The 19,785-nt window shown below is 36.9% G+C and overlaps 1 protein-coding gene across 15 annotated transcripts in view; it reads right to left on the bottom strand.

The window, feature by feature from the left end:
* Positions 1–19,785, bottom strand: part of LOC149748554 (uncharacterized) — a 230,834-nt gene that overhangs the window by 172,113 nt on the left and 38,936 nt on the right. For 13 of the 15 annotated variants that reach the window (XR_016394101.1, XR_016394102.1, XR_016394108.1 and 10 more), the window contains one exon: positions 5,869–5,922. Coding sequence is in view for 1 of the 15 variants with exons in the window: in XM_089916606.1 (XP_089772732.1) it covers positions 5,870–5,922 (53 nt within the window). In the remaining 14 variants the exon portion in view is untranslated. Of the gene's footprint in view, positions 1–5,864 lie in introns of those variants that run through there. The other 2 variants (XM_089916605.1, XM_089916606.1) reach the window with 2 other exon arrangements.

Genomic DNA, 19,785 nt, shown 5'->3' with positions numbered 1-19,785 from the left:
CTCAGTGGCCGTGGTTCACGGACCCAGCCGCTCCGCGGCATGTGGGATCTTCCTGGACCGGGGCACGAACCCGTGTCCCCTGCATCGGCAGGCGGACTCTCAACCACTGTGTCACCAGGGAAGCCCTCCCATACTCTTTTGATATGAAATTTACCTAACTTTAGAAATCCAGAATAATGTATAAAGTAATACAGTGCTTTCTTACTGTTACCTAAAAATGGTCTTTGTAATATTAGAAGATTGTCTAAACGGAGAAGATTATGCAAAATATTTCAGTAATTTTAATGGTCCTATTATTTATCTATACACAATCAGCACCAAACTTTATCTTGCTCCAATAAGCTGGAGGAGACATTCCTTTTTTTTGCTCTTAATTTTTTTTTTAAACAAGGATTTTAAACTTCTCAACTGCAGTGATATGATTTTTGAATCACTCTTATAAGTTCCTTTTTCCATGTTTGCTTTTAAGTATTTCTTTCTGGTTTTTTTTTCATTCTTATCAATTTATTTGGCAGAGATTTAAAACAAAGTTTGACAAAACAAGGTTTTTTGAGGAAACTAAATTTCTATTAGGAGAGGAAAACAGAATAACCCCCATGGAGAGCAATCAGTCAATGTCACAAAAATTACAAATGTCACTCCAGCAATTGCTACCTGTTTATAAAACTAAAGGATTGAAAACAATTTAAATGTCCATCAATACAAAACTCGTTATTTAAATTATGAAGTATTTATATAATAAAATAGTATGCATCCCTATAAAGGAATGAAGAAACTCTATATGTGTAGTTGAAGAATCTTCAAGATATGCTGTTAAATGAAAAAAATCAAAGTGCAGAACAAGTATGTGGTGTACAACCATTTATACTAAAAATATAATTTAAATATGTGATTTTATATTCATAAAATACCCTTGATAGAACACACAAGAAACTGGTAATGGTGGTTGTCTCTGAGAAGGGGAACAGAATAGCTGATTGTTCCAGTTATCTATAGCCCAGAACTTAGCAGCACAAAACATCTATTTTATCACACTCACAGATTCTGTGGGTCAAGAATTTGGTTAGGGGGGCTTCCCTGGAGGCGGCGCAGTGGTTGAGAGTCTGCCTGCCAATGCAGGGTACGCGGGTTTGTGCCCCGGTCCGGGAGGATCCCACGTGCCGCGGAGCAGCTGGGCCCGTGAGCCATGGCTGCTGGGCCTGCGCGTCCTGAGCCTGTGCTCCAAAGCGGGAGAGGCCACAGCAGTGAGAGGCCCGCATACCAACAACAACAACAAAAAAAAGAATTTGGCTAGGGCACAGTGCAGGGGATGGGGGCAACTTATCTCTCTGGTCATTGATGTCTGGAGCTCCAGCTGTGAAGAACTGATTGGCAGCATGTGACTTGAATGGCCAGAGCCTGACACATCTGAAGACTCTTCACTCCCCGTCTGGCACCCAGGCTACCGACTCAGCTGGCACTGTTAACCAGGGTGCCTACAAGCAATCTCTCCAAGTGACTGGAGCTCCCTCACAGCATGGTGGCCTCAGAGTAATTAGACCTCCTATGTGGCAACTCAGGGCTCCAAGAGCAAGTATTCCAACAAGCAAGGCACACGCTGCATGGCCTTTACAACTAGCCTCCAAAATCATATCCACTGTCCTCTATTGGTTGAAGCAGTCACAAACCATATTTGGTTTACCCATTCATCTCTGGGTGTGCTTATAAGTATTTCTAAAACCTGAGAATACTGTCTATCTTTTCTTCCTTCCTTTTGAGCAGTTATTCTCAATTTGGCAATGTCTGAAGATATTTTTTGGTTGCACATCAGAGGGGGTGTGGTACTCCCAACATCTAGTGGGTAGTAGAGGCCAGGGTTGCTGCTAAATGTCTCACAATGTACAGGGTACTCCCTAGAACAAAGAAGTATCAGATTCCAAACGTCAATAATGCTGAGACTGAGACTGGCTAAATACATGATTATGGGTTAGAGTTTTTGTTTTCAAAAATCTGAAATCTCATGTGCCTTCATTCCTTTTATTTATAATATTGGCCTACAGGATCACACCTAATTTTTAATTGAACCTTCTGGAATCTGCCTATATAAAGTCTAGGAATCATGATCTAACTGGATTGTCCAGTTTTCCCTTCCTTGATTATTACCATAATAAATATGACAATGGTCACATTATCTTTAAACTCATGTCACGTCCATATTACTAAATAGTGCTTTGTCTGAATGACTTATACAATATTTCCCTCATTGCTTCTACTTGTGAATAAAGAGAGACTCATTAAGGCAAGACAATAATATCATCTGTTTAACTGTTGTGCTCCTGATTTCATGTCCAAAGTCACTCTTTAATAACCATTCATTCATTCTATAGATATTTATTGAGCACCTATCATGTTCCAGAAACTGTTTTAGTTAGGAATTCAGTAATGAATAAAATAAAAATCCCATTTTTGTTGTGATTACATTCTAGTGGAAATCAGAAGATCCAAAATCCCCCTTTCTTCAACCATTTTTGATCCTGGTCTATTACGTGTTCAAAACAAAATAACAGAATCTGATGCATTATAACTATATAAATAGTTGCAAAAGTTTGGTCATACTTTTTTTTTTTTTTCATGTAAACCCTCTGCTTCTTGGGGACTGCCAAGAACCTTTTCATTAATTTTTGAATTTCACTTTCTGGCAGATGTCTCTATTTTCAACTTGCTTGATGTATATTCTAGAGAAGACTGACTTTTGAAGTAAATTTTGAATGAAGGGAAATATAATGTTTGATGAGTTGAAATAATGTTAGTAAGAAAAGTCAATCTGGCATTTAGGAAAAAAAGGCATAAAAGTAAAGATGGAAAATTGTGAGTGGAAAGAGGCTAGTCAGGCCTGAAATTTATTTTATTTGCTATGCCAAGAAAAAAGGGAAAAGAAAAGAAAAAAAAGGATAAAAGATAAAGAGCTATAATGTATCTTTCCAGTGTAACCATAACTCAGAGTAATTCATTTTCTTGGGTAGATATTTCTATACCTAGTGAATTCTTCAGAATTTCTTACCTATGTCATAGTTTATTCCTCAATAGCCACTGATGAAGTTATTGGTTTCTTCTTTGGATAAGGAATGAGAAGCATAAATGAAGCAAGGTATTATCATTTTAATATTCTGATCCAGATATTTCTTTTGATTTTACTTTGTAGTTTCTTTCCTTCCCGAATGCTTTTTTTTCTTAGTGTACGCAGAATTGTTTTCTTAGTATATATAGGAGTTAAAAGTTCTGCTAATATGTTAAAATGTGAAAAAAGGGATTTGATGCTCTAAAATTCTCAGACTTTGTAAAGTAATCAGTTTTAAGTAATCAGTTAGCTTATGAAATTTCTGTTTACCAAAAGCTATGATTCTCACCTTCTTCTGCTCTTCTATTTAAAAACAGAGATCATACCTAAGTAGGAGGTTATTAGTATAAAAAAATTCCAAAGAAACAATATAAATGTAGCTACAAAAAATGTTTAAAAATTATGTGAGTATATTTTCTGGAGTTTACTGAAAATGAGAGAAATTCTAATATTATGCCTTACAACTAGTTTTCTAGCAATAAATTTGAAAAAAATTTAAAAAAATTTTTAATCTTAAAAGTCTTAGTGGTACTGACAGATTACAGCGAAATTACCTTTGTTGTGTGAGCGAAACAAAAAGACCTCTTTTCATCTTTGTCCAAGTCCAGGCTTTGCCATCTATAAGTGCGCTGAATGCGGGCAAGAACCTAGATTGTCTCAACCATAAACTCGGTAAAAACACTTATCTTGTAGTGTCATTATGGAAACTAAATGAGATATTACAGTTTAGTACTTGTCACAGAGAAACTATTTGGTAATATGATGTTCCCCTTTCTTTGCAACTCCTAGACTATCATAATTCAATTCATAGAAAAGATTCTAAAGGAACCTTAACAATCATCTAGTTTGTCACACGTCTGATGCTTGAATTGTTTATGTTTTCCTGGTCACTAGCCTACGCTTTATTGTTCTAATAAAATAAGAGTTACCTCCTAAGACAACAGACATTTATAAATATTATGCTGAAACATATAAAATTGTCACTTTTATAGGTCAAACAGTCTAATACTGGCAAATTTCTTATGTTCCAATCTAATACATATAATATAAAAGCAAATCTTATTTCCCAAAATATAATTTTATATGATAAAGTCTGACATAACTTGATAATGCTAGAATGTAAATATAGTTCTATTAGATGTTTTAAAAAAATTATAAAAAGACACTACTAGAAAAATAGTCCTTAAGAGCTTTATGCACAGATCGACAAAATAGTCTGTGGGCCAAATGCAGACTGTCTTGTGGTTTTGTACAGCCCACACGGTAAGAATTGTTTTTACATTTTTAAACAGTTGAAAAAAAATTCAAAGAAGGATAATACTTTGTGACACATGAAAATTATATGAAATTCAAATTTCAGGGTCCATAAATAAAGTTTTCTTGGAATAACCCATGCTCACTCATTTACATGTTGTCTTAGGCTGCTATTCTGCAAAGACAGAGTTTAGTAGCTGCAACATACATGTTATGGCTTGAAAAGCCTACAATATTTATTATCTGGCCCTTTACAGAAAAAGTTTGACTACCCCTGTCTTAGAGTCAAGCTGCCTACATTCGAATGCCATCGCCACCACTTCTTGGCTCTGTGATTTAGATAAGTTAATCTTTGTGAGTCTTGGTTTCCACATTTTAAAATAGGCATCCTAACAGTACTTATATCACAGGATAATTATGAGTACCTAATACATCATAAGTACTCTCTAAATGTTAGTATAATTATTAATATTCTTCCAGGGTGCTATTGTAAATGATTGGGGGGAAAAACTATAGAAGCTTGGAAGTGCAGGTGGGTGACAATTGTTGCATCACCATATCATGATATAACACCAGTTGTCAGCATTCTATGGACCTAATAGTAAAATGTAACCACTTGCTCATAGGAATGATTTTAATACTTACATCTCACTCATACCACATGGACCATTTCAAGTTAAAAATATTTAAGTTTCTAAATTTGCAAGTGCTAAGCTGCAAAGTAGGGGCTGTTTTCTCCCTGGGACAATGAACATCTGCTGAAACAATTTGTCCAACAGAGCTTTTGCCTCTGCCGGCCTTTTTTTTTTTTTTTTAAAAGAAATGGAAAAAGGATCATTGTTTAACTTCAATTCTTCTCATCTTCTAAACCAAGAAACAATTTCTCTCAGCACTAGATGTTTCTAGGATTTGGAAAAGTAAAGGGGCCTCAGCTTTTTATTTAGTTTTTCCTATTTTCAAGTAAGGGTAAGTAGAATTTTACTTAGAGCGCCATATTATTTTTTCCTTCTTATTTGAGTATTGTTTGAAAGACCACAGGCTTTTCTAGATGATTTAAGATTTCTGTAGTGAATTGAGCTCCACAGCACTTTCTAAGTCTGAGAGAGACTGGAGGGTGGGGTAGTGGTTATCACACAGCAGAAAAGGGGTCAAGCTTTAAATTAGAAAGGCTTTTAAGAAGCTCATATCTATTACTTTTTGTATGCAAAGTCAGAGTGGTCTGAAGGGAAGATGATCCAAAATCTTGAAAATAAATTAAATGCTCCCAAAGCTAAAATCCAATAGCATCCTAGAGATAATGGATGGTTAAGTAGAACTGCTGATAAACTTCAAGTCTAAGACTTATCAGTCAGGTTACCTCTCCAGCTTTTCTGCATTGGTTTCCCCAGGGAAAGCTGGAGAGAGGACACTTCAAGCACTCAGCTTTATAATGCATACTTAAAAAGGCAGTGAATAATAACCATTAGAGTTCTCTGGGTAAACCAGGTTGAATTAAAGGTGCTTCTTTTGTTACTTACTTTAAAGTAGAGCTTCTGGTCCTTGGGGATTACACCGAAAGCAATGAGTCATATCTGAAATGAGGAAGGGAAAGTGTTGTCAAATTTCATGTTGATTCATAAGAATAAGCATGAAAGGTTGTTCACAGTATTTCAGTGGGGGCAGGGAGACACAAGGGGAGACCAGAGAGTCAAATACTTAAGCACTGAAGAGTTTCTATTTGCTATAAAAGATTGAAGAACCTTGCTGTTTTCAAATAGAGGACTTCATCATATATAAATTATTCCTGATTTTTTAAAATTTTATTTTATTCAAGTATAGTTGATTTACAATGTTGTGTTAATTTCCGCTATACAGCTAAGTGATTCAGTTTTATATATATATATATATATACACACACACACACACATTCTTTTTCATATTCTTTTCCATTATGTTTTATCACAGGATATTGAATATAGTTTCCTATTCCTGATTTTTTATTGTTTTCTAATTATTGTTATTTATAAAATGGTCAAGTATGTAAAGAAAAAGAAAATGTTTTAGCTACCAAGTCAAAAATATTTTGCCACCTGCTATGTATTTTGCCAGCCAGTTAAAATCTTTAGCATTCTTTGGTACAAAGCCTTAAGATGATTGTGGGGTGGACGGAAATTTTCCTCTGTTAGAAACTTTTGGATGATAGTCAAACACTTCTGTAATTTCCTTCACCACTTTTAGCTCCTTTTGGCATCACTTATTTCAAGTATGCCTCTGGAATGTCAAGAAAATTGCCAGATATTATTTTGAATGTTGTATTTTAATACAATATCAGGCTAAAGTTGTTCCTAGAGACTTCAGAAATAAAGGTAGAGTGCTTCTTTCTTATCTTTTAGCAAAATGGAAAACTTTAATTAAGACCCCATGGAGATTTTGGTCAGTCTCCTACCTGTGAAAGTAGATTAGAAAAGAATTTTTATCCTCTGGCAGTAACAGATTTACTTTGGGGGGATGAGGGGAGAAGGAATTGAGTAGAAGGAAAACCAGAAGTTAGACTTGTCACTTAAGTTATCAAATGGTCCAAATATTTGTTCCAAAGCCACTGACTTCATTGGAGTTGTTTTGTCCTGAATATTGGCATTTGAGCCCTCCTCAGTTAAACCTTTTAGAATAATGACTCTGGCAATACTTTGGAATAAACTTTCCATGGTTATTTCCTCAGTTGAGTAAGTCTACAACTAGAAATTCTATCATTTCTGGCTACTCTAACTCCCGATACAAGTATGTGAGGTTTGTTGTCCTGGCACCAATAGGGAAAGAATGGTAGAGCAGGGAGACACCTCATGGGATCATCTAATCCATACTAAAATCATTCAAAACAGATGGTTCTTTAGTCAAAAGTTTTCCAAGGAAATCGTTACACTGGCAATTGCAGTATGACTAGGCTTATAACAATAAAAGAGGCTTGCTTGCCTTTCTGATCAAGAATCATTGCAATATCAAACAAAGGGTGAATTCTTTCCTAAGAAGCTTATGAGTAATTCAGGTCTCTACAAGCATTCCAGGAACAAGATTCTTTTTGGTTACTAAGATTGTAAGTGTGATTTTGGCCCAAAGGCTTAAAACCAAAGCACATATGCTGTGTCTCACTTGTTCTATGGACCACTTCCCTTTTCATTCCTCTCGGTATTTTTTTTCTACCTCTGTTATCTTGAGAAACAATAAGTATTTTTAGCAGGCTCACCTGAATTAATCTCTTACAGGGCTAACGTATTTGAACTAACAACCACAAAAAATAATTTACGGGGAAAACTCTTCCCTGCTCTATATTTTCTAGCTCTTATCCCATTATTTTTAGCTTTGTGACCTTGGGCAAGTCATTTAAATTTTCTGGGTCTCAGTTTCCTCTTCTGTATAAAATAAGAACGTGAATCTAGATGACTGAAAGAGTCTCTTTTGGCTCCAACAGTCTATAACCCAATCTATCATAAAGCAAAATTGTGACCTTTATCACGAAGAAAGGACAGTGGGAGGGAAACGCGTGAGGAATTTTTTCTCATTTCTCTCACTCCTACAAATGCTGCAAATGGCTGAAGTTGGAGACTCAGAACTTTATTAGGTATGTTAATTGTCTGGGTAAAGTTTTGCACAAGGTTTTAGAAGCTGAAGGGGTGAGAGATTTTAAGCTACAATCTTTTATTTTTCCCATTTTTGACTAATTTCAAGACTTGAAACCTGTTGTATTTTAGAATACTGAATAACATATCATGTGTTAGTTTCTTGGGAAATAACAGCTAACTAAATTTAATAGTTCACATTAGTATTGACATCTTCCTTCTAATTAATAAAATATAACTTTTCATTTTTCCCCCCAAGTTTTGTGATAAATGTGCTTACTCCTGCAAATGGCCAATATTTTCTAATACTCCTTTGCTGAAATCCTCCAAAAAAGTTCAAAATACTTATATTCCAGAGAGAAAATACTGCTAAAAATTTACTTTTAATGATTCCATTCCATACATGCAAATAGACTTTTAGAATCCAACTCTTTATCTATGGCACTGAGGGTCAGAGGGGAGAAGAATATGTTATTAACAAACCTCCTATTGCTCTTCTTGAGATTTCCTCAAATGGCAGAGAGAGCTAAAACTATGAGAAAATTACTGGAGAGCTCTAATAATAATAATAATATATCCAATTTTGGTTACACAATTTAATTAACATACTGGGGAAAGGAGCTAAAATAAAAGGACTAGTTATGTTTCATTTCCTGAATTGTTATTTTCAAAAACAGAAACATTTTGTCCACTTCCCATTTTGTGGAGCTATTGCAAAAATTTTGTGCCATCACAAATCTTAGAGACAGTGAATCTTACTTAAAAGTTGTGGACAGCCTACTGCCGAAGTGCCAAAGTAGACTTGGTTTCATGTAAAAAATCTAGGAGCATAACTGTTCTATGAGATGATGTTAGGAACCAGCCTTGGCGACAAGTTAAATCTTTCAAATATTAAAAAATACTTCATTTTAACTGTCACCTGCTTAGTATGTCAGGTGGATTAAGGTTAGGTTAGCTCAGTGACACCACTGAGTGTTACCAAACACTGCAAATAATTGTGCATGGAGAGATAATAGCTGCAAGAAGAGCCGGTGACCAACTACAATGCTTATGTTTTTATTTCTCTATCACTGCTGAAAAAGTAAATAAATTTAATTTAAAAATTTCCACAGAATTTATAAAACCTGATTTATTCAAAGTTTAAAAATTGATCCATATTACAGAATCAAAATAATGTAAATAGTTTTATACCTTTTATTGGTAGAATATACAAACTCAGAGAACTAAGAACCTGTGACTTTCAACTTTAAAAACCCTCATTTTCCAGTGTGTTTTCATGGTATATTCTATTAGATCTTCTTTGAAAATGAAAAGTACTCTACTATAGATTGCACTGATCTCAACAGGAGGAGAAAACAATCTATTTTTCATTAGAGTTCCTGATGGAAACAACAGAGAGAGCCAGTAATTTGTTAAGTGCAATAATGTCTCCATGAAAATCATGAATGAGGGACTTTCCTGGTGGAACAGTGGTTAAGAATCTGCCTGCCAATGCAGGGGACACAGGTTCAAGCCCTGGTCCAGGAAGATTCCACATGCTGTGGAGCAGCTAAGCCTGTGCGCCACAACTACTGAGCCTGCACTCTAGAGCCCAAAAACCACAACTACTGAGCCCACGTGCCACATCTACTGAAGCCCACACGCCTAGAGCCCGTGCTCTGCAAAGAGAAGCCACCACGATGAGAAGCCTGCGAACCGCAATGAAGAGTATCCCCTGCTCACGGCAACTAGAGAAGGCCCGTGCACAGCAACGAAGACCCAACGCAGCCAAAGAAAAAAAAAAAGAAAGTCATGAATGAAGGACATGATTTTTAAAAGATTAACTTGTGAGGATAATTCCCAGGTACATAATTTTTTTTCTAAACTGCCTTGCTTCAAGGAGGCCTCTCCAGAGAATAATTGAAACAATAAGAAAATAAACTTTAAAACATTATATAAGACATTCAATATATTTTTCTTCAAAATACATTTCACTGACTTAGTAGATATTCCAGGTAAGAAGGCACTAGTTTTATACTGGAATTTAGACATTTTCATTGGTTCAGAAGTATTCATTAAGAAAAACCTATATCTCGCTGAAGCACTGAGTCATAAGATTAAAAACTGTCCAATATTATTTTCTACTCCAGAAAATATTATCTTTTGTGTTCCAACACTCAGCTCTTCCACCTAATTGGTACGTCTCATATGTTATATAGATAACAGCTCTTTTAATACTCCGAACCATTAGTTGTGTGTCCAAGATAACCTACGTTCACAAAGAGATAAGTACTTTCATTTTTGCATAGAAATGAAGAATGAGGAAATTTAGAAGTTAGACTTCTAAAAAGATAATTTAAAAGGTTCTCATTTAGCTATTTATCCATGTATCAGCAGCCTGGTGGCCCTAGTCACCCCCTTTGCTCAGTTGTCTACAATAGCTAACTGGAAATGGTCCCGCTTTTGCCCCTTCTCTGGGTCTCACATATAGTGTGAAACATAATTTTCTTTTTTTTGTTTTGCTGCCACCCCTGCTTCCCACCCTACTTCCCATTAGATGTGGCAAAGGTCAGGGGGTTCATCCTCCCCACTTTACTCTTTATTTTCAGTTCCTACTAATGCTGAATTATCTCTTTCACATCCTTCCTCCTATGGCTATCCTCTTTTTGCATAAACACAAATGTAAAACATGTGTTTTCATTTATTTCCCTGAAACACAACCACACCAGGCAGTGGGGTTAAAGGTTTGGGTGGATATCTTGGGATACGAGGGTATTATATCACAGCACAGCATGGCAAATAATGTGAAACTGAACATCAGACATCTCTGTTCACTGGCAGTACTTGCCACTAACCAGCACCTTTTCTCAGGACCTAGCTCCTAATGTCTTGCAGCCATCTTCCCTACCTCCTATTATCCTCCATTGCTTTTCCTGGTTTTGGAACACTTGATTCATCCATCTCTGGCTAAAGCAAAACATTCTTCTTACTTTATTATGCAGGCGATGTTTTCTTTGTCCAATTTTTAGCTCATTTTAGACAAGCCCCAAATGCAGAATCAAAGATGGCTCACCAAAATGCTTTTGCTAAATAAGACATTTTTCTCCATGAGGAATTCCTTTTTTTTTTAATACATTTATTTTATTTATTTATTTTTGGCTGCGTTGGGTCTTCGTTGCTGCGTGCAGGTTTTCTCTAGCTGTGGTGAGCGGGGGCTACTCTTCGTTGCAGTGCACGGGCTTCTCATTGCAGTGGCTTCTCTTGTTGCAGGTCATGGGCTTTAGGCATGCAGGCTTCAGTAGTTGTGGCATGCGGGCTCAGCAGTTGTGGCTCAACAGGCTCTAGAGAGCAGGCTCAGTAGTTGTGGAGAACGGGCTTAGTTGCTCCGCGGCATGTGGAATATTCCCGGACCAGGGATTGAACCTGTGTCCCCTGCATTGGCAGGCGGATTCTTAACCACTGCGCCACCAGGGAACCCTCCATGAGGAATTCTGTTACCTGCCTTTGAGCTGCCCAACCACCCCCCCACACACAAGTTTTGTAGCACACTCTACATTTTAAAGGCCATTCAGCCAGCAAGGTATTAAGTTTTTGAAGGGCCCTGGGAAGAAACCTAGGATTCATTCCCATGTTCTTCCTATTCCCTCCTGACCATAACCAAATCCCAAGCCCTGTTGATTCTGCTGGAAACATCTCTCTTACTTCTACTGCTACCCTTATCCAACACAGCATTGTCTTTTCACCAGTATTAGTTCAACAGCCTCCTAACCCATTGCTGGGAGGAAAAACTTATCTTCTACCAACTTAAGTCCAAGTGGTTGGGAGCCTACAAATTAATTGATGACAGATAGATTAACAGGAGAAAAGTTAATTTTCACATACAAGTGAGAGGACCCCGTATGAAGTGGCTCCCCAAACAGCTAGGAGTAAGGGTTTATATACAAGCTTAATGAAGGGGGGGTGGATGAGTTTAGGAATTCAAAGGATGGAAGGTTCTGATGAGGCTTGTGCATACAATTTTCTGGAATGTCCCAATGCCTAAGGCCAGTCACCTTCCTGACTAGAGACTTCCCCAGAGACTGGGTCTGGGGCAGCTGACTCTCATAAAGCCCTGCTTTAGTCAGATAAGGGAAGTCCTGATAAGATTACTTTCTGCAGATGTTTTCATTTTGAAGTAATCCGCATACCATTTTGGTGGGTTGATGATCCCTACACTATCTCCCTACATCCAGTCTTGTTTCCACACCTGTTCACGTTGCAGCCAGATGCTATTTCTAAAACACCTGATCATGACACTCCCTTTCTTAAAAATACTTCAGTGGCTTTTCACTGCCAAGGATTATGATTTATAATCCTAGATTTACCACTTACCTACTAAAGCTTAAAGAACCAAAGAGTAAAATTGTATAAATCTAGCCTATATGGCCAAAGTTGATTTACATGGCAGGAAAGGTAAGGCAAGGTGGGTAAATTATGATATACCAAAACATTAGTATTTAGTGCCATGACACATTTTGCATCTATGTTTCTCAGGTTTTACTTCTGAAACTCCTACTTGGGGCAGTGTGCCAGGTACCAAATCTTTTTCTCTTCCCTTCAATTTTGATTAACATTTCATTCCTTTAGGGCCTTACTGAAACGCCTGGCTAAGTTAGTTCATAAGCTTATTCTTATTAGTGTTAATAAGTTAATGTACTATGCATTTCCACATACAGTGTTTCTATTTTAATAAGGTCATTCATGACTAATACCACGGGATGACCTATAAAAGGCATTTCAGACCCTGAAGCAACAAGCTAAGGAGAAAATCTGAGCAAATGGGCTTTGAATACCTCTTAAACCCAAGGTTCTTGCTCTGCTTATGAATAGAACTGGCCCTGAAGGGAAGAATTCTATTGCCTTTGTATAATCTGCACCCCTCAGGAGAGGGGTTCATGCTACTCTATTATGTAGCACAACCTCGGTGTACCAAATGGGATATTTTGCTATCCAGCTGTGATTCCTACATACTTGAATTGTCCATATGTATTTTTTTAATAGATTTATTTAGATATAATTTACATGCCACAAAATTCACCCTTATTTAAAGTGTACAGTTGAGTAATTTTTAGTATATTCTGAGCTGTGCGACCAACACCATTATCTAATTTTCAAACATTCTCATCATCCCCAAAAGAAACACTGTACATATCAGCAGTCATTCCCTATTCCCACCCCCATTACCTCAACCTAGCACTAGGTAACAATCTATTTTCTGGCTCTACAGATTTGTCTATTCTGGACTTTCCGTACAAATTGAATCATACATTACGTGACCTTTTGTGAATGGCATCCTTCACCTAGCAAAATGTTTTCAATATTCCTCCATGTTGTAGCATGTATCAGTACTTCATTCCTTTTTGTTGCCAAATAATATTCCATTATATGGATGTGCCACCATTGTTTATCCATTCATCAGTTGATGGACATTTGGGTTGTTTCCACTTTTTGTCTATTGCGAATAATGCTGCTATGAACATTAGTGTACACATTTTTGTGTGGATATATGTTTTCAATTCTCTTGCTTGTATACCTTGCTGTAGAATTGTTGGTCATACGGTAATTCTATGTTTAACATTTTGAGAAACTGCCAAACTATTTCCAAAGTGGCTACCGCAGTTTATATTCCCATCAGCAAGTATAAGCATTCCAATTTCTCTGCATCTTTGCCAATCCTTGTTATTGCCATCTGGTGGGTATGAAGTAGTATCTCATTATGGTTTTGATTTGCCTTTCCCTAAGGATTACTGATGTTGATCATCTTTTCATGAGCTTATTGGCCATTTGTATATCTTCCCTGGAGAAATGTATATTCACATCCTTTGACCATTTTTTATTGTGTTATTTGTTTATTTTATTATTGAGTTTTAAGAGTTATTTATATATTCTAGATATAAATTGTTTGTCAGATATATGATTTACAAATATTTTCTTCCATTCTGTGGGTTGTCTCTTCACTTTTTTGTCAGCTTCTTTTGAAGCACAAATTGTTTTAATTTTGAGGAGGTCTAATTTGTCTATTTTTTCTTTTGTTGCTTACTCTTTTGGAATCATATCCAAGAAAATATTGCTTAAGCTAAGGTTACAAAGGTTTGCTTTTATGTTTTTTTTCTAAGAGTTTTATAATTTTAGCTTTTAACTTCAGGTCTAGGATCCATTTTTGATTAATGTTTGTATATGGTATGAAGTGGGTGTCTAACTTCATTCTTTTTCATGTAGGTATCCAGTTATCTCAGCACCATTTGTTGAAATTGCATATACTTTTAAACCATATGCTAGGAAGCTGTTGAGTTAACAGTTCTGTTAGTCATCTGTTACTGAGTAACCTAGTAAGCAAATTCAACTCTGAGAGACTTCAGCTATCAGTATTTGGTTCTGTAGATTTGTATATACTGTTTATCTCTTCTTGCTTTTGAGTATTTTGTGAGTTTTGTTCTGTTGAATATTTCATGTATTTGGATGCATTTCTCTTCCCTAAAGTAAATATATAATTTACTATATTTAAATAGTGATTTACCATATTTAATAGTGGGAACTGCTACATGTAATTAATCTTGACCTACAAAGAGCTAGCAATTCATCCATTTATTTCCTCAAGAAAAGTTTTTTGAGTACCTATGTGTCATGGATATAATGCTGGGAATATAGTAATAAACAAAACATATTCCTTGTCTTCAAAGAACATATTCTAGAGAGAAGAAGCAAACAAACAAACAGAAACCAAAAAAAAAAATATGTGAGGTATGGATGTTGATACATGTTAAGAAGAAAATAACAGCCAGAGGAAGAGGGTAAAGAGTGATGCAAAAGTGTTGCTAGTTTGTATAGAGTAGTCAGTGATCTCTTTGATGAAGGCAACATTTAGTCAGAAACTGGAAGGCTGCATCAAACTATCTATGGCCGATATCCTAAGGACGAGTGTTCCATGCAGCGGTAAGAGCAAGTGCAGCGACCTGAGATGGGACATGCTTGGCTCAGCTCAAATTTTCTCCCTCCCTCTGTAATTCTAATGCCAACAGCATAATTTCTGTACACATCCCAATTTCACCATAGTTTCTCTTCTAAAAACATTTTGCCATAATTGATTATATATTGTACCATACCTAAGAAGATTCAGTTTGGATGTTTCAAAATTAGATAAATTTAAACAAAACAACAAAAAACCCCAAACGTTTTCCTGCATTACATTTTGTATCCTTGCTGAAGCACGATTTCTGATGTTGCAACTTCAGTCCAATTCAGCAAACTTAACGCCTACAGTGATATTTCCCAAATTGTAATCTGTGGACCATATTTGTGATTCAGAACTTTCACTATGACTTGAAAATGGTTTGAATAATTAAAATTAGGCCTCAGTAATTTATGACTATGCCTGTATGCTTGTTTTCTGACAATATGGAATGTAGTGAATGCCACCAGGGTGACTTAATTCCAAGGAGCTGTATGTTGAGGAATCTTATGACTTATGCATAGCCTACCTTGAGCGTCATCAGCTATGACACACCGGGTGTGTATCATGGGGTCAATTCGTCACTTATGCCACATATGGCTATAGTAATTTAATGACTCACTGGAGTTACTGTTAGGAAATCAGATGTTGTTGCCTGTACACCACTGAATATCAATAACCAAAGAGAAGATACATTTGCCATGAAAATTTCAATGCATTTTACAGACAGTACTTTTCTTAAAAAGTCATCACTTTTTGACAGTAATACCCTGAAAATCAATGCCCCACCTTTCTCTGTTCCTCCTTCCCTTTATTCATGATCTCTGTTTCAGATTACTTTAGGCAGTTGGTAAATCTTAAGTGGCCTGGATATGTGAAAGCAAGGTGCTTTGATATTTTCAATATTTAAACTCAGAATATTACAGAATGCCCTAAATTAAAATGCAATTATGAAATGCCCTTTTGCCTTTTCACCAAATATATTCAATTCCTACACACTGACTAAGGTAAAATAATCCTTTCTGCCCCTTAACTCATATTAAAACTCTTTCCCCTTGCCTAGCGTTTCTTTTTGTTTGTTTGTTTTGTTTTTTAGGTTTTTTTCCAACTGGCAAATAACATGTACATTTTATTTTTAAAGAAAAATATGGCCTAATATAAAATAAAATTGGAATTAAGCAGTCTTTTTTTTTAAACATCTTTATTGGAGTATAATTGCTTTACAATGGTGTGTTAGTTTCTGCTGTATAACAAAGTGAATCAGCTATACATATACATATATCCCCATATCTCCTCCCTCTTGCATCTCCCTCCCTCCCACCCTCCCTATCCCACCCCTCTAGGTGGTCACAGAGCACTGAGCTGATCTCCCTGTTCTACGTGGCTGCTTACCACTACCTATCGGTTTTACATTTGGTAGTGTATATATGTACATGCTACTCTCTCACTTTGTCCCAGCTTATCCTTCCCCCTCCTCATGTCCTCAAGTCCATTCTCTAGTAGGTCTGCGTCTTTATTCCCGTCCTGCCCCTAGGTTCTTCATGACCACTTTTTTTTTTTTTTTAGATTCCATATATTTGTGTTAGCATACAGTATTTGTTTTTCTCTTTCTGACTTACTTCACTCTGTATGACAGACTCTAGGTCCATCCGCCTCACTACAAATGACTCAATTTCATTTCTTTTTATGGCTGAGTAATATTCCATTGTATATATGTGCCACATCTTCTTTATCCATTCATCGGTCGATGGACACTTAGGTTGCTTCCATGTCCTGGCTATTGTAAATACAGTTGCAATGAACATTGTGGTACATGACTCCTTTTGAATTATGGTTTTCTCAGGGTATATGCCCAGTAGTGGGATTGCTAGGTTGTATCGTAGTTCTATTTTTAGTTTTGTAAGGAACCTCCATACTGTTCTCCATAGTGGCTGTATCAACTTACATTCCTACCAACAGTGCAGGAGGGTTCCCTTTTCTCCACACCCTCTCCAGCTTTTATTGTTTGTAGATTTTTTGATGATGCCATTCTGACTGGTGTGAGATGACATCTCACTGTAGTTTTGATTTGCATTTCTCTAATGATTAATGATGTTGAGCATTTTTTCATGTGTTTGTTGGCAATCTGTATATCTTCTTTGGAGAAATTTCTATTTAGGTCTTCTGCCCATTTTTGGATTGGGTTGTTTGTTTTTTTGATACTGAGCTGCTTGTAAATTTTGGAGATTAATCCTATGTCAATTGCTTCATTTGCAAATATTTTCTCCCATTCTGAGGGTTGTCTTTTGGTCTTGTTTATGGTTTCCTTTGCTGTGCAAAAGCTTTTAAGTTTCATAAGGTCCCATTTGTTTATTTTTGTTTTTATTTCCATTTCTCTAGGAGGTGGGTCAAAAAGGATCTTGCTGGGATTTATGTCATAGAGTGTTCTGCCTGTTTTCCTCTAAGAGTTTTATAGTGTCTGGCCTTACATTTAGGTCTTTAATCCATTTTGAGTTTATTTTTGTGTATGGCGTTAGAGAGTGTTCTAATTTCATTCTTTTACATGTAGCTGTCCAGTTTTCCCAGCACCACTTATTGGAGATTGCCTAGCATTTCTTATGCGGTATTTTCCACACTGTGTTATACATACATCCCTTGACTACCATCAGCTAGGAGCATACCCTAGGGCTGTAGAGGGTTCTCAGTAAATATTTACAAATGTATTATTATTATGGCCTGGAAGTATTAGGGAGATAAATATCAGAATGATCCCATAGGGTTCAACTTTGTTTCTATTTTGGTTTCTTAGTTTTGTTTCTTTAATTTGAAAAGATTTGATGAAAAAAAAATTGGAGAGAAAGAGTGGGAAGAAAAGTTTAAAGTATGTCATTCCTTTAGAGATTTTTTCTTTCATTGGTTCTACCTGCCCAGTGGTTAGATATAGAATTCAAGTTAAAAAGCAAAATGAAACAAATGTTTCGAGTCCTAATGGCTAGTTCCTTTGAATGTGGCTGGAATGATGGTCTTTAAAGGGTGTTGTTACCAGATTACATCTTTGCCAAGTAAGGAAGGTGGAGCTGTGTGGGAATGAGGCTTTGTTTAGTCAGGTTGTATAATCTTTTGCTGAGACATGTTGGGAAAAGCAATCCAAAGTAATGTGGACTCACTATGAAGTCACAGTCTGAAGCACACCTTATAAAGTTTAGAGATTTTTTTTGTGATCCTCTTGGAAATTTGCATACCAGAAATGTTAGAGAAAATTAACTCTAATATATGTGTATGTATGTATATACAGTCCCTTCCCCTAACATTTGTGGGACTTGAAGAAGAGTACAAATAAAGGCCCATATACAACACATCAAGTTATAAAGCATAGTATCTTCAAATAAAGTATGTTCTTTTCTCCCACCTTATTAAAATATGTCTTCAGACAAAGTTAAAATTTAAAACTCTTTGATAACCTTGGAGCTTCATGTTTAAAAAGTGGAGATCCTGGAAAAGCCTGGTCTACAGCCCACAGCCCAGCTCCCCCACCCTTCTCTTCCCATCTCCAGCTCCATCCCACAAGGTGAGAGGTCTCAAGAGGATGCAGGTGGCCACATCTATTCACACATCCATATCAGATCCATAGCAAACAGCTGCCTCTTGGGCCTCCCTTGGGCCTAGGGGTGCAGAACAATCCATGCCTAGGGACTGGGGAAGAAGCTGAAGCAGGCTCAGGGCCTTTTGGGTGGAGAAGTCTGGAATTCCAGGTAACCAGAGAAGGCATGGGGGCATGGTTCAGGCTCTGGGTAGGCACAGTCATTTAGTTCTTGGATTCTTTGTCTTGTGCAAAGGGCTGTAGTCAGAGGAAGGGCAGAGAGATTCTCTGAAACAGAAGGCACAGAACAGATGCCCTTCTTACCTGAGTCAAAGAGCCATATTGTGTGTATATATATTTGTGTGTGTGTGTGTGTGTACGCCAAGCTCTGATGCCTATATATCTTTTAAAGATACAGAAAATTTGACATATACTCATGTATCGAGGGAGAGATATAACCTTATGGATGATCTGAAAGGATGAACAATACTTGATTGTATTACAATACATGACAATACATACTTGTCATTGGGTACACTAGAACAATTAATTGACTGTGGACATCTAAATACTTCAAACAAATAATGATACGTTATAAAATAATGAGATTGAAGCCCCTTTCAGAAAGGCCTAGAAAGCTGTCATTTCTCTCATCCATGTACTGAAGGATCAACTTCATCTCACTCCCTACTGTACAGCTCTGCCCTAGGGAAAATGAGGAGGATTATCTCTTGCTGAGCAGAGCCCAGCAGGGGACCGATGTGAGAAGCCTCCTTCAGTTAGGTTCCCCTCACCCATCTCCCAACCTCCAATCCTTCTGGTATCTTCACAACCTCTTACCTTGAGCCCCCTTGCTCCTCTTTTATGCACTTTGGAAGGGATTTTCTTAAAATTTCACAGCCCTTTAACCTCATGAGCTGCTGAATATCTTAAGCCATAGAGAGAGTTGAAGCTCAATCTTTAGTCTTTTGAACAAAAAATACTGAAGCCCTAACTATATTTACTTTTGTGGTATGGGGATAGTGAAAGGAGATATTCAACAAAATGAAGCATGTGAATAAGAAAAGATTACTTTTTGTATGTGAATGTGGCTTTTAATTTTTCTGAGAGACAATTTTTCAGCTAGTGTCTGTATTTCACAAATGGAATAGTCAAAAACTTGCTTCTAGGTAATAGGAGAATCCACCAAGGTATATAAAATGCAGTAAAGTAGGGCTTCCCTGGTGGCGCAGTGGTTGAGAGTCCACCTGCCGATGCAGGGGACGCGGGTTCGTGCCCCGGTCTGGGAAGATCCCACATGCCGCGGAGGGGCTGG

The sequence above is a fragment of the Delphinapterus leucas genome, chromosome 8, assembly GCF_059928025.1.
Source record: "Delphinapterus leucas isolate spDelLeu-1000000601 "Yukka" chromosome 8, BTC_Dleu_Yukka2, whole genome shotgun sequence".
Lineage (NCBI taxonomy): Eukaryota > Metazoa > Chordata > Mammalia > Artiodactyla > Monodontidae > Delphinapterus > Delphinapterus leucas.
The sequence above is the reverse complement of the archived record's forward strand: the minus strand, read 5'-3'. Positions and strand labels throughout refer to the sequence as shown.